A 13,596-nucleotide genomic window follows, 5' to 3' on the forward strand; every position below is an offset into this window, starting at 1 on the left:
AAAACTGGTCCCTTGGGGTAGATTCAACTTAGTTTCTTAAATGTTATGATCATTTAAGTTTGTCAAAAGCAAGCAGTTTTGGTCTCCGTTAATTATTTAACATATCTAACTCTGCGAGCAAATTGTTTTGTTTGTCTTGAGTGACAAAAATTAAAGACCAGCACAAAATTGGTCAGAAATGCAAATGAGTACGGTGAATACGTATCAACCACCACGTGTCTATATAATATGGTCAAAATTAGTGGTGGTTAAGATGCACATTTCAATCCACCATTATAGTGACATGCATGTCCTTTTGTTTTTTTGTCAACGACCCCCGACTAGTATGGTAACCAAAGGGTATAGTTAAGTGAATTAATGGAATGAGAATGTACGTTACCCATGGTTAAATATTAAAGGTCTATGTACAAATACATATAATGCATTTATAGACTTAGGGTAAATGCCGGGTGCATGTACATCTTTAGCTCCCACTGGGGGGTCAACATAAGAAATTACTCTCTCCGTCCATTTTTTCTTGTCATACATACTAAAAATAGACGTTCACTTTTCTTGTCCTATTGGAAAATAAAGAGATAATTTACCATTTCATACTTATTTTACCCTTATTATTAATTATTGGGTTAGAACTTTAAGGAATTGTTAGTGGTTGCACAACTTTTAAGTATTTTGATTGATTTCAATCTTTAGAAGACTTAGTAATAATTAAGGGTGATATAGTAAAATTGTCATTTTATTTATGGCTCCTTTAATGAGGGTGTCAAGTCAGTACATGACAAGAAAAAATGAACTGGAAGAGTATGATAAGTGTCATCCAATCATCAACATAAGTGTCATCCAATCAACTTGTTTTTACATTTGTATCTACCATTCAAACAACAGCAAGTCCAAACTGCGTGTAACTGTCATGAACCTTAATGATACCAGAATCATCAATTAAATATAACTATTAATCAATCTAGACGGAGCTAGGACCATGCAAGAATTTGAAGATTTGATAGCAATGTTCACTATGTTTGACAGATGTGGAAAGATTATAATTCCTAATTTACATGGACAAATTTGTCATCTCAGCATATTTTGTAATTACATAGAAAATACTAAAAGCAAGTATGCTATATTGGAAATTTCAAGCATCTATGTCAAAAAATACCTAAAAAAATAATAAAGAGAAAGTGGTAGCTGAGTGAAATGAACATCTAGGCTGTAATTATCGTCCTATGACTATCTGGTTAAGTATATACATCCAAGAGATGGACCACGCTAATTATAAGTTTATTCCTTTAAGGTAGTGTTTGACTAATTACGAAATAAATTAAAAAAAAAAATAGAATTTGTGATCTAAAATGTAACTTTTTTCTTGATTTCTTCATCATTGATGCGAAGGAAAATTAAAGATATTTGAAAAGCTTGATTGACATGATAATTTTAAATGTGTATGCATTCAGTGTTAATAGTGTTATTTTAAAGTTCATGAACGGTATATATAAACACAATGTTATAACATACTAAATTACACGATCGTATAAAAATGTTGTTATATTGTCGGTGCATATAACACAAATACTTTGCAAAATAAGGGGTATATGTGCAAGTTCAACATGCCAATAATAAATTAGGGGTGTACATGGAATTGAATTAAATGTTTGAATGGCAGATGTAAAACAATCAACGTGACATTCTCTTACAAAACCTACCAAACCAAAAATAAAATATTCTATTACGACTTCTCAGTAACCGTACTTCTAGTACTTCATTATATATAGACACAAATTGTGAGCTTGGAAATTAATAGTATTAAACGATAAATCATTATAAGCTTCATCTTATTTTTAACAATCATGGTGCTACTTGCTATTGAGTTGAGTATAGCAGCTATAATATTTATTATAGCACATATTTTTATTACAAAAATAACCACTAGCCGGAGGCGGCGACTCCCGCCAGGTCCCATGGGGTGGCCGGTGATCGGAGCACTTCCACTTCTAGGTGCTATGCCACATGTGTCACTTGCAAAAATGGCCAAAAAATATGGACCTGTTATGTATCTCAAAGTTGGAACATGTGGTATGGCTGTTGCTTCTACCCCTAGTGCTGCTAAAGCATTCTTGAAAACACTTGATATCAATTTTTCCAATCGTCCACCCAATGCAGGTAGTTAATTTTGAATTTTCTAAATTATTATATGTAGTAGAGTAAATTAAATGAATTCATATGGCTTGCGATATTTTTGTTCTTCTAGATAAAACCTTTGTTGATGAAGTTTTGGGATATTATCTATATTTTAGAATAACGGAAAAATTGTCTCTCTAAGTGACCTATAAGTTAAGGATGCGAGTCGTGAATCAACTACTGATACTTACATCAAGATAGACAGCTTACGTCACACCCTCTTGGGTGTTGGCCTTTTCCGGATCCTGTCGAACGCGATATCCTTCGTGCACCCGGCTCCTCTTTATCCCGGCCATGTTTAGAATAATGGAGGATGCAACTCTTGGACACACAATGAGTTCATCTGAACTCAATATATATTTATACATAACTTTTATTTATGAAAAAGCACTATGATTTCAACAGGTATTAGATCGGAATCCATAAGTTTAAAAATACGAACTTTAGAAGTCATCGAATGTATCATACTTAAATCATGGATCCACCGATGTTCTAGAATTTTCTTTTGTACTTCCTAGGTGATCAGTCTTATCTTGAGTTAAGTTTAGAAATTAACTTTTGCAGATATAAATATTCCCTTTTATGTATCATTTGGTATCAAGTTCTAAAAAAAAATAAAAATTCTTGAGTCGAGGGTCTATCAAATAGTCTCTCTACCCCACAAAGCTATGGGTAAGGTATGCGTACTTTTTACCCTCCTCAAACTCCACTTATGGAATTACATTGGGTATGTTATTGCTATTGTATTTGGTATCATGTGAATTAAAGAAAAAGTTCTTTCAGAATCTTGTAACAATTAATCTATTATACTTGTTAATCGTCTAAAATAGGTGCGACACACTTGGCCTATAACGCCCAAGACTTGGTTTTTGCACATTATGGACCCCGTTGGAAGTTGCTAAGGAAATTGAGCAACTTGCACATGCTAGGTGGAAAAGCCTTGGAAGATTGGGCAAATATCCGTGTCAATGAGCTAGGTCACATGCTAAAATCGATGTTCGACGCGAGCCGGGAAGGCGAGCGGGTGGTGGTGGCGGATATGCTGACGTTCGCGATGGCAAACATGATCGGACAAGTAATATTAAGCAAGAGAGTGTTCGTGGACCAAAAGGGGGCTGAGGTCAACGAATTTAAGGATATGGTGGTGGAATTAATGACTGTAGCGGGGTATTTTAACATTGGTGATTTTATTCCTAAATTAGCTTGGATGGATTTACAAGGAATTGAAAGAGGGATGAAACGATTGCACAAAAAGTTTGATGATTTATTGACAAAGATGTTTGATGAACACAAAGCAACTAGCTATGAACGTGAAGGGAAGCCTGATTTTCTTGATGTTGTTATGGAAAATAGGGATAATTCTGAAGGAGAAAGGCTCAGTACAACCAATATCAAAGCAGTTTTGCTGGTATGTATCGTCTAAATAGTAGTAACTTATGTCATTTATTTACTTGAAAGGTATGTTACTTGGACTCTTAAAAAAATCATTGATATGTGATAACCCGGACTCTTAAAAAGAATCATCGATATGTGATAATCTGAAAAATAGGATAATAGTATGCCGATTAAATTGCATGTATAGTTTAGAACTCTTGACATTTTAGTGTATGAGTTATAAACTTAATTTTTTTCATATATTATGTTATGCCGTAATTACTTTTTCTTTTTTCTTCTATAACCAGGTCAGTCTCATTTTTTCGCGGTCAAAGAATATTCCTTCAAACTTTGGGATAAAACAAATGAAAGATCACTTTAAACCAAGTGTGTGTTTTATTGCTAGGCCACGTAACAGTATCCTCTCTCATTAAGTGTGATTTTTTCAGTAGTTTTTCCTATGTTGCTCACTCTACCAAAATGATATCATACTCGTATCGGATTCTTTAAAAATATGCTATTTTAAATGGATTTGACATGTACCCGACAATATTTTTTAAAGAGTTCTCTTTTGCACAACTTCATTCCTACCCAAAAAAAAAAAATTAGATGGACAACTTTTGTCATTAAACAACAAAATTTTGTTGCTAATCCGATTTAGCGAAACATTAGCGATGAATTATCAATAATGTTAGTCATGGTCTATTTAGCGACATATTAACGACAAATTTCATAGCTAATTCTTATTTTTTATTTGTAGATCGGCAACATTGCCATAAATGGAAATGTTCTATATATATTAACCACTACTTTTTTTTTTCTCTCATTAATTTTCTGATGTATTTTTCTTTGTCAAAATTTTGTTGCAGAATTTATTCACTGCTGGTACGGACACTTCATCTAGTGCAATAGAATGGGCACTTGCAGAAATGATGAAAAATCCCAACATTCTCAAAAAAGCACAACAAGAAATGGACCAAGTCATTGGGAAAAATAGACGTTTAATTGAATCTGACATCCCAAATCTCCCTTATTTACGTGCAATTTGCAAAGAAACATTCCGAAAACACCCTTCAACACCATTAAATCTCCCTAGGGTATCAAATGAGTCGTGTGTAGTCGATGGTTATTACATACCAAAAAATACTAGGCTCAGCGTCAACATATGGGCGATAGGACGAGACCCCGACGTGTGGGAAAATCCGCTCGAGTTCGATCCTGAGAGGTTCATGAGGGGAAAAAATGCGAAGATTGATCCGCGGGGTAATGATTTTGAGTTAATTCCATTTGGTGCAGGACGAAGAATTTGTGCGGGGACAAGAATGGGAATAGTGATGGTGGAGTACATATTGGGAACTTTGGTTCATTCATTTGATTGGAAATTACCAAATGATGTTATTGAGATTAATATGGAGGAATCTTTTGGATTGGCTTTGCAAAAAGCTGTCCCTCTTGAAGCTATGGTTACTCCAAGGCTACCTTTGGATGTTTATTATGCAAATTAAAACCTTATTTGGTTTCAATTTGCATAATAATGAAAATTTGGGAGTCGATTTGGCTATATATAGATATTGATAATTCTATATTTTGAAGGGGTAATTTGTCTTGTAATTTGTTTGGCTTCTTCTAATTATAATTAATTCTTGTGCTTGTGGAAAATTGTCTTAGTACTATTTGTTGGATTTAATTGTTTTGTCATATAGTTTGGTACTTTGTTTGTCCATGCTAGTCAAGAAAAGAATAAAAAGATTGGAATTTTTATTTTATCTTTTTGTTCTTTTATTGAAATTCCTTGCCTTAGACCTTTGATCTATTTCATAATATTCAGAAGATTTTTAAGAATTAATAAAAGGAGGATAGCAGGCTTGCATGTTAATTCAAGTAGCGTGTTAAAAATGTCACATGATTTGAACAAAGTTAACAAACCTTGTAATAGCATTAAATTTACCACTAGGGCCAAAAACCGTCATGCAAGGAAAAGAAGGCGAAGTGCACGAATATTTGTTTTTCAGGATCACTATTTAAGTCATACTTGCAATGTAGTAAAAAGTTACAAATCTATCAACTTCGTAACAATTTTAGATATATAGTGTTTGAAATTGTACTGAAGTGGATAAACGTGTAGGGTACATGTGAAGCATTTTTTTGCGCAGATTGTCCCTCTTTTGGGGTGGTCTTTAATTTTTGTCCCTCAAATTGGTGGTCTTTAATATTTATCCTTCGCTTAACACCCAGAGGTCCTGGGTTCGAACCCAGGCTCAGTGAGAAAAAAAATAAAAATCGCAAGCCAGAAGTTGAGATTCGCAAGGCTAAGACAAAGTTTTACCCAAAATTAGGCCTTAAGGCAGAGGTTTGCAAAATTCCAGCAACTTTTTTTTTTGTTTGCCTTAAGGCAGAGTTTGAAACCCAACTTATGCCCTGCGAATCCCAATTTATGCCTTGAGATTTTTTTAAAATTTTTGATTGAGCGAGGTTCGAACCTGGAACCAAGAGGCTTGTAGCGAAGAGCAAAAACTAAAGACAACTGATTTGAGGGACAAAAATTAAAGACCACCCCCAGCGAAGGACAGTCCTGCAAATTGCCCCACCTTGGGTGACCTTAATTCACAAGCCCATTTTCAATAACATTGGGCCACATATTCTGGCTCACCTTTGTTATTAGGGAAAATGACACTGTGTGTCCACTCAGCCAAACTAATCACACATTTGACTACTGTTTGGGCTTAATCCACCAGGAGTCCGGTCGGCCTAAATTAATGCAAAAAAATGGCCGGCCGGCTAAAAATAATGCCAAGGCTGGCCGGCCCAACTGCCCAGGCGCTTTTAAAAATAATAAAAAAGACTTGTGGCGACTTAGTCGCCACAAAACGTCGCCACTAAAGGGCTGCTACAGAAAAATCAGGCTTTTTAATGACAATTAAAAAGTCGCCACTAAAGGTTAAATATCCCAAAACATGTATAATATGTGTATATTTAGTAAGAAATATCCCAAAATATGTATAATATGTGTATATTTAGTAAGTATATACAAGAATGATACATTTTTATATACATATGTTGGAATTATATATACACTTTATATACAAGAATGATACAGTTTATATACATATGTTGGAATTAATCATACATTTATTATACATAAATTATACGTTAATTATACATTTATTATACACATATTATACAATAATGATACGATATTTTTTTTACATATACAATAGTGATACATATTATGTACCACAATGCTACGGTTTCTATGATACATTTTTTATACGTATGATACACTTTCTATACAAGAATGATACAGTTTATATATACATGTTGGAATTATATGTACACTTTCTATACAAAAATTATACATATTATATACAAAAACGATACAATTTTCTATTCTATAATACACATTATATACACAAATGATACATATTATATACAAAAATGATACATACCTTAGTGATTCATATTTTCTACAATTTCTATAAATTAGAGATATGTACTAATACATATTTTTCTACACAAATGATACATATTATATACAAAAATCGCCTCATAGGTTTTTGGGATATTTCTTAAATATACACATATTATACATGTTTTGGGATGTTTAACCTTTAGTGGCGACTTTTTAAATTGCCACTAAAAAGCCTGATTTTTCTGTAGCAGCCCTGTAGTGGCGACTTTTAGTCGCCACATAAAGTCTGTTTTTTTAAAGCGCCTGGGCTTTCAGTGGCGACTTTTTAAATCTTTTGTGGCGACTAAAGATTTGCTACAGATTTTGGCTAGCGGATGGAAATAGTTTATGGGCTAATTTTTGGGTTTGAAAATAGATGGGCCAGCGCGTGGGATTATTTATGGCCCAGCGGCCATTTATGTCCTTTTCCCTTGTTATTATGGCCCAAAAAATTAACACCAATTCTTAAGCCTGCTTAGATGAAGTAACATTTTTTGAGTTGAGCTAGCTCTCCATGCTCCTTAAGCATCACACCTTACACAAACACATCCAAACATAAAATTAGAGGAAAAAAACAAGAATGAATAAATGTAAGATATTACAGTTTATTTTAGCATTAAAAAAAAAAGTTAATGGCCCAAAACACACCTGAACTATCAGTTTTTCGTGAGCAAGCTACCTGAACTATCAGATGTGTGAGTTTCCTACCTGAACTATCACCAAATATTTATCAAAACACACCTCAACTATTAACTGTTCACTTTTCCTACCTGAACGAAGAAGGTGGTTGAGAAATGAATCTACCAAACAAGTTACATTATTTTGTATGATGATGTGTTGATGCATAACATAAAAATGATTAGACATTTAATTTATCGAGCTATGACATTTAATTTATCGAGCTATATGAGATGTTTTTTGGCCCTATATTCTGAGTATGACATGGGAAATATAATGTGTTCGCACTAGTGGAATATACATATTTATAATCTATGATAATCTTAGTATATAGACTAATTATATATGAATTGTTTATTTGTATCCTTTCTTGAGTCTAGTTGTTCTACATTTATGTCACGCCCCGAATCATGGCCTGGGCGTAACACGGCACTCGGGCCTTGCTTGTAGGTGTCCGAGCGAACCTCATGGCTTGCTTGTCAACGTGGGCATCAAAACAATATAATCTATATGATGCAATTTAAATGAATCATGAAAATGTAATTTGCGGAATAAAGTCTTGAAATTATCTCGTAGCATGAAATATCATGAAAACATAACAGTCTGCAAACATGAAAGCATAACTGACTCTGTGGACTAACATCTGTCTATGAAACCTCTAAAACATGTCTGAATACTAACTACCAGGACATGGCCCTGGACTACCATAAACTGAATACTAATGCAGACTCCATGTTGAACCCCGAGAGGAGTGGGACTCACCAATAAGCTGATAACTACTGCGCAGGTGTATGCTCCTGAAAACCCGTATCTGCACCGTGAAGTGCAGGCCCCGGGCAAAAGGGACGTTAGTACATGATGAATAGTACTAGTATGTAAAACCTGCTGAGATGAAGAACATGACGCAACATAGGTATAGGACATGGACTGAAACTAAATGTAACTTGAACATGAGCATGAAACGTGAGTAAAGCCTGAAAACAGTAAATCAATGGAAATACATGTATATAAAACTGCTTGTAACGTGGGGAATGCTATAGTATAACCGACAATATGATCTGGTACTTGTGTCCTACCAGGAGAACACTCACACCTTGCTAGGGATATGAGATTTAAGTAATAATAAGCATGTAAGGATCCAAACTGTATAATGAAGGTGTTGCCTCTTTGCTGACAACCCTTATCCTACGGTGGCAACGTAGTTTCAGGCTATCTGAGCCTTCTCGGTTAACTAAGCAATTCCTAAAAACATGAACATGATATAGTTGGCTAAGAAGCCCATGATTTTCGTGAAATAACTTGTAATCATGATTTCACGAAATAACTTGTAACATGGTTTCATGAAATATCTTGTAATATGGTTTCATGAGATAACTTGTCATAGTCTTGCAAACATGTTGTTGATTCATGAGTAATAACAATAGTTCATAATTATATATATATATAATTGACTTGAAAACATGCTTGTAACTTGCTAGATAAAATCGTAAAGTTTCATATAAACATAATGAGAACACATGAGGAAGAATTCATGGTTCATGGATTAAGCTAGGGTTCCTAATAACCGTAATGGAAGATTAGGAATACAATAACGAATATAGATACAACATTCATGTACATAAATACGGGCTACCAATATGTTGGGTTTAATGCCCTAGGATTTGAACTTCATGGATATCAAGAAACGGAGCATGGGGAAGAACGTAGAGATTCCCACATGTGGATGGAAGTTCTACATACCTTAATTGATCCAAAACTTGAATTAAAGACTTGAGTTTTGGAGAAGATTTCCTAAATCTTGATTCTTGAACCTTGAGATGGGTTTTCTTGAAAAACCTAGATTAGGAACAATAATTTCTTGCTTAGATTATTAGAATATATGTTAGAATTGAGTTGGAATGATTAGAGTGGGCTTACCTTGGTGTTCTTGATGATGGAGGAGGGTAGGAAGTCGTTCTAGGGCTTGAAGGAATGAAAAATAATGATGTGAACTGATACGGACGAGTATATACTGTTCTGGAAAATAAAAATTTCCGCCCAGTTAAATACTGGCCGTATTTTGAAATACGGGCCATATTTTGAATTACGGTCTGCATTGCGTCTCTTCAGTAAAATGGTCATAACTCTTTGTACAGATGTCCGTTTGACCCCCATAATATACCGTTGGAAAGGTATTTCAAATATCTACAACTTTCATGAAGGAATTTTTCCCAAATTCCAAATAAGTTTTGAAATATGGGCCATATTTTGAAATACAGTCCGTATTTAACAATGTAACATCCAAATGCCAAATTCCAGAATGCTCAGAAATATTTGGTACTAGTTTACGACTTGGAATACGACCCGTATACTGAAATACGGTCACTGTTCATGGGCGTAAACCCCCATCTTACAGCTGAACAGGGAAATTCCAATTCCCACATTCTTTATCTGACTTTCTAAGTCTATGATCATGGTCAAAGCTTACGTTAAAGGTACGAGGTGTTACAATATCTCCCCCTTAGGATCATTCGTCCTCGAATGATGGGCCATGGTTAAGAATATGGCTGAGCATGACTTGAATACATGAATGTGAAGAAAACATGACATGAAACATGAGACATGAGACATGAAAAGATGTAATTACATGAAAACATGGATACTGAAGCATGAGACATGAAACATGAGCGCTGGATACATGACATGAGCGTGAAACATGAGACATAACGTGACATGGGCTATGGAAAATTACCTTGAGAGTTCTCTGCTTGCTGTTCAAACAAAAATGGGTACTTGGATTTCATATCCTCCTTGGCTTCCCATGTAGCTTCCTCAACCTTCTGGCTCCTCCACAGGACTTACACTGAGGCTACTTCCTTAGTTCTCAACTTGCGAACCTGACGGTCAAGAATGACTACGGGGATCTCCTCATAAGTCAACCCATCCTTAACTGTTCTAGTATCAACAGGAACAACCAACGACGGGTCTCCTACACACTTCCTCAACATGGACACATGAAACACGGGATGTACAGCAGCCAAATCTTGTGGCAACTCAAATTCATAAGCTACTAGACCGACCTTTCGTAGAATTCTGTAAGGTCCAATATATCTGGGACTTAGCTTCCCTTTCTTGCCAAATCTCATAACACCCTTCATGGGTGAGACTTTAAGGAACACCCAATCATCAACTGAAAATTCTAAGTCCCTTCGCCTCACATCTGTATAAGACTTCTGGCGACTCTGAGCCGCTTTCAAACACTCCTGTATTAACTTGACTTTCTCCATAGCCTGATAAACCAAATCTGGTCCTAACAACTCTGATTTACCAACTTCGAACCAACCAATTGGTGATCTACACCTTCGCCCATATAGAGCTTCGAACGGTGCCATCCCAATGCTAGCATGATAACTGTTATTATAGGAAAACTCGATAAGAGGCAAGTGATCATCCCAATTACCTTTGAAGTCCAAGACGCATGCTCTCAAAATGTCCTCCAGAGTCTGAATAGTACGCTCTTCCTGGCCATCTGTCTGCGGATGAAAAGCTGTGCTAAGGTTCACTTTGGTACCCAATCCTTTCTGAAAGGATTTCCAGAAGTTCGCTGTAAACTGAGCACCACGATCTGAAATAATGGACACTGGTGTCCCATGCAATTTGAAAATCTCATTAACATACAGCTTGGCATAATCTTCTGCTGAATCTATGGTCTTGACTGGCAAAAAGTGTGCCGACTTAGTAAGCCTGTCAACGATGACCCAAATAGAGTCATGTCTCCTGGCTGAGCGAGGTAGACCTGATACAAAATCCATATTGATCATTTCCCATTTCCAGACAGGAATATCAATATTCTGAGCCAAGCCACCAGGCCTCTGGTGTTCGGCTTTCACTTGCTGACAATTCAGACACTTAGCTACAAAATCTGCCACATTCTTCTTCATATCATTCCACCAGTAAATCTCCTTAAGATCGTGATACATCTTAGTGGAACCTGGGTGAATGGAATACTTGGAATTGTGAGCTTCTGACATGATTCGCTCTCTGAGCCCATCTACATCTGGAACACACAATCTACCTCGGTACCATCATCTCCCCCTTGTTTGAAAGCCGTCGTCTTATGCTTGTGAATCCCCTCTTTCAGCTGCAACAAGTAGGGATCATTAAACTGTTTCTCCTTGACTTCAACGACTACAGAGGAAAGAGCCCTATTCTAAACAACCACACCACCATCCTCGGAGTCCAAAAGTCGAACTCCAAGATTGGCCAAACGGTGAACTTCCTTTGTCATAACTCTCTTATCCACGTCCACGTGGGCTACCCATGGAACGCCGACTAAGAGAATCAACTACAACATTCGCTTTCCCCGGATGATAAAGAATATCCACATCATAATCCTTAAGCAATTCGAGTCATCCCCGCATGACGCATAACATGAATATAACCAGTCCATGCCCATGATTACATCAAAATCTACCATTTTTAACTCACATAGGTCAGCTGGAACAACATGGTGATAGACTCTGACTGGACAACCCTTATAGACACGTCGAGCTATGACTGACTCACCAACTGGAATTGACACTTCAAAAGGTTCCTTTAGCTTTTCAGGTTCAATACCAAATTTCCTATCAACATAAGGGGTGACATAGGATAGGGTGGATCCAGGGTCCATGAGAGCATAAACATCGAAACTGAAAACGGTGATTATACCTAGGACAACATCAGTATGGGCATCGATATCCTGGCGCCCGGTCAAAGCATACAAATGGTTTGGGCCACCGCCTGTGTTGCCGAATCTAGCTGGTGCACGTCCTGCCTGAGTTTGGTTATTATGAGGAACTGACGAATTTACTGACTGAGTCCGATTACCTCCTGTGCCCTGTCTGATTGAAGGGCAATTTCGCTGAACATGGCCCGGCTGGCCACACCCATAGCAAATATTCGATCCAGAGCGGCACTCCCCAGGATGCCTCTTCCCACACTTAGCACAAATCGGATTGGTGAAGTTACTCTGAGTCACACTGGCCTGAGACTGGGAGCCTGATGACCTGAAATTCTGTTGACGGTTATCTTTCCTGAACTTGGAAACTGGAGCACTTGCCGTGGACGGAGTAGGTCCGGCTGACCTGTTCTTAAAGAACTTTCTGTTCTCATTACCACTGAACTGTCCGGTAGACTTGGCCCTCTTGTTGAACTCCTAGTCTTTCTCTTTCTGCAAAGCTTCCTCCTCCTTCAGCCTTGTCTCATTCCCTTGTACGAAAGCAACCATCTTGGAGATAGTCATCCCCCCATTCTGTGCGGCTATATTGGCCCCATCGTACAAATAGGGATCAAGACCCCCAACAAACCTCCTCACTCTTGCCCTCATGTCCGGTACCATATTTAGAGCAGGCTTAGCCAGACTGATAAATTCTAAATAGTAGTCCTGAACTGACCTACCATTCTGTTGAAGCTTCAGGAATTGCTCAGCCTTAGCTTCTCTGACTTCTATTGGCATGAAGTGGTCCAGGAATGCACTTGTGAATTCATCCCATGTAGCATCAGGTGCATCCTCACCTCGGGATAATTCCCAAGATTCATACCAGGTGTTAGCAATGCTCTGCAGCTGATGAGATCCAAAAGTAGCTGCTTCGGTTTCCGTAACTGTCATAATCCTGAAGATTTTCTGAAGAGCATCGATGTAGTCCTGAGGGTCCTCATCTTTCTTTGTCCCCGTAAAGACTGGGGATTCATCCTGAGAAAATCCTTAGTCTTAGAAGACTCTCCATTACCTCTTGAACTTGACCCAGATTCCTGACGTTGGGCCTGAGCTGCTACCAGTTGTGTGAGCATATTGATAGCATTTCTAACATCCTCATCCGAATCAATAGGAGGTGTTACTGGAGGAGCGGTTGGGGCTGCTGTCTGAGTCAGAACAGTCTCTTCGCGAGTTGCTTCCGCAGTAG

The 13,596-nt window shown here is 37.1% G+C and overlaps 1 protein-coding gene across 1 annotated transcript; it reads left to right on the forward strand.

Annotated features, from left to right (window-relative positions):
* The first annotated feature begins 1,791 nt into the window (after positions 1-1,791).
* LOC132600497 (flavonoid 3',5'-hydroxylase 2) lies at positions 1,792-5,312 on the forward strand. The gene is made up of 3 exons (XM_060313710.1): positions 1,792-2,154; positions 3,003-3,580; positions 4,416-5,312. The coding sequence occupies exons 1-3, from the start codon at positions 1,842-1,844 to the stop codon at positions 5,049-5,051; spliced, it is 1,527 nt and encodes a 508-aa protein (XP_060169693.1). The 5' UTR covers positions 1,792-1,841; the 3' UTR covers positions 5,052-5,312.
* Positions 5,313-13,596: the final 8,284 nt, after the last annotated feature.

This window comes from Lycium barbarum, chromosome 6 (assembly GCF_019175385.1).
Source record: "Lycium barbarum isolate Lr01 chromosome 6, ASM1917538v2, whole genome shotgun sequence".
In the NCBI taxonomy this organism is placed as follows: Eukaryota; Viridiplantae; Streptophyta; class Magnoliopsida; order Solanales; family Solanaceae; genus Lycium; species Lycium barbarum.

Bases quoted from the DNA above. Each gene is read 5' to 3' on its own strand.
- LOC132600497 (XM_060313710.1), top strand. From the start codon at position 1,842: ATGGTGCTACTTGCTATTGAGTTGAGTATAGCAGCTATAATATTTATT. The intron at 2,155-3,002 runs GTAGTTAATTTT...CGTCTAAAATAG, and splicing joins CAATCGTCCACCCAATGCAG to GTGCGACACACTTGGCCTAT. The intron at 3,581-4,415 runs GTATGTATCGTC...ATTTTGTTGCAG, and splicing joins ATATCAAAGCAGTTTTGCTG to AATTTATTCACTGCTGGTAC.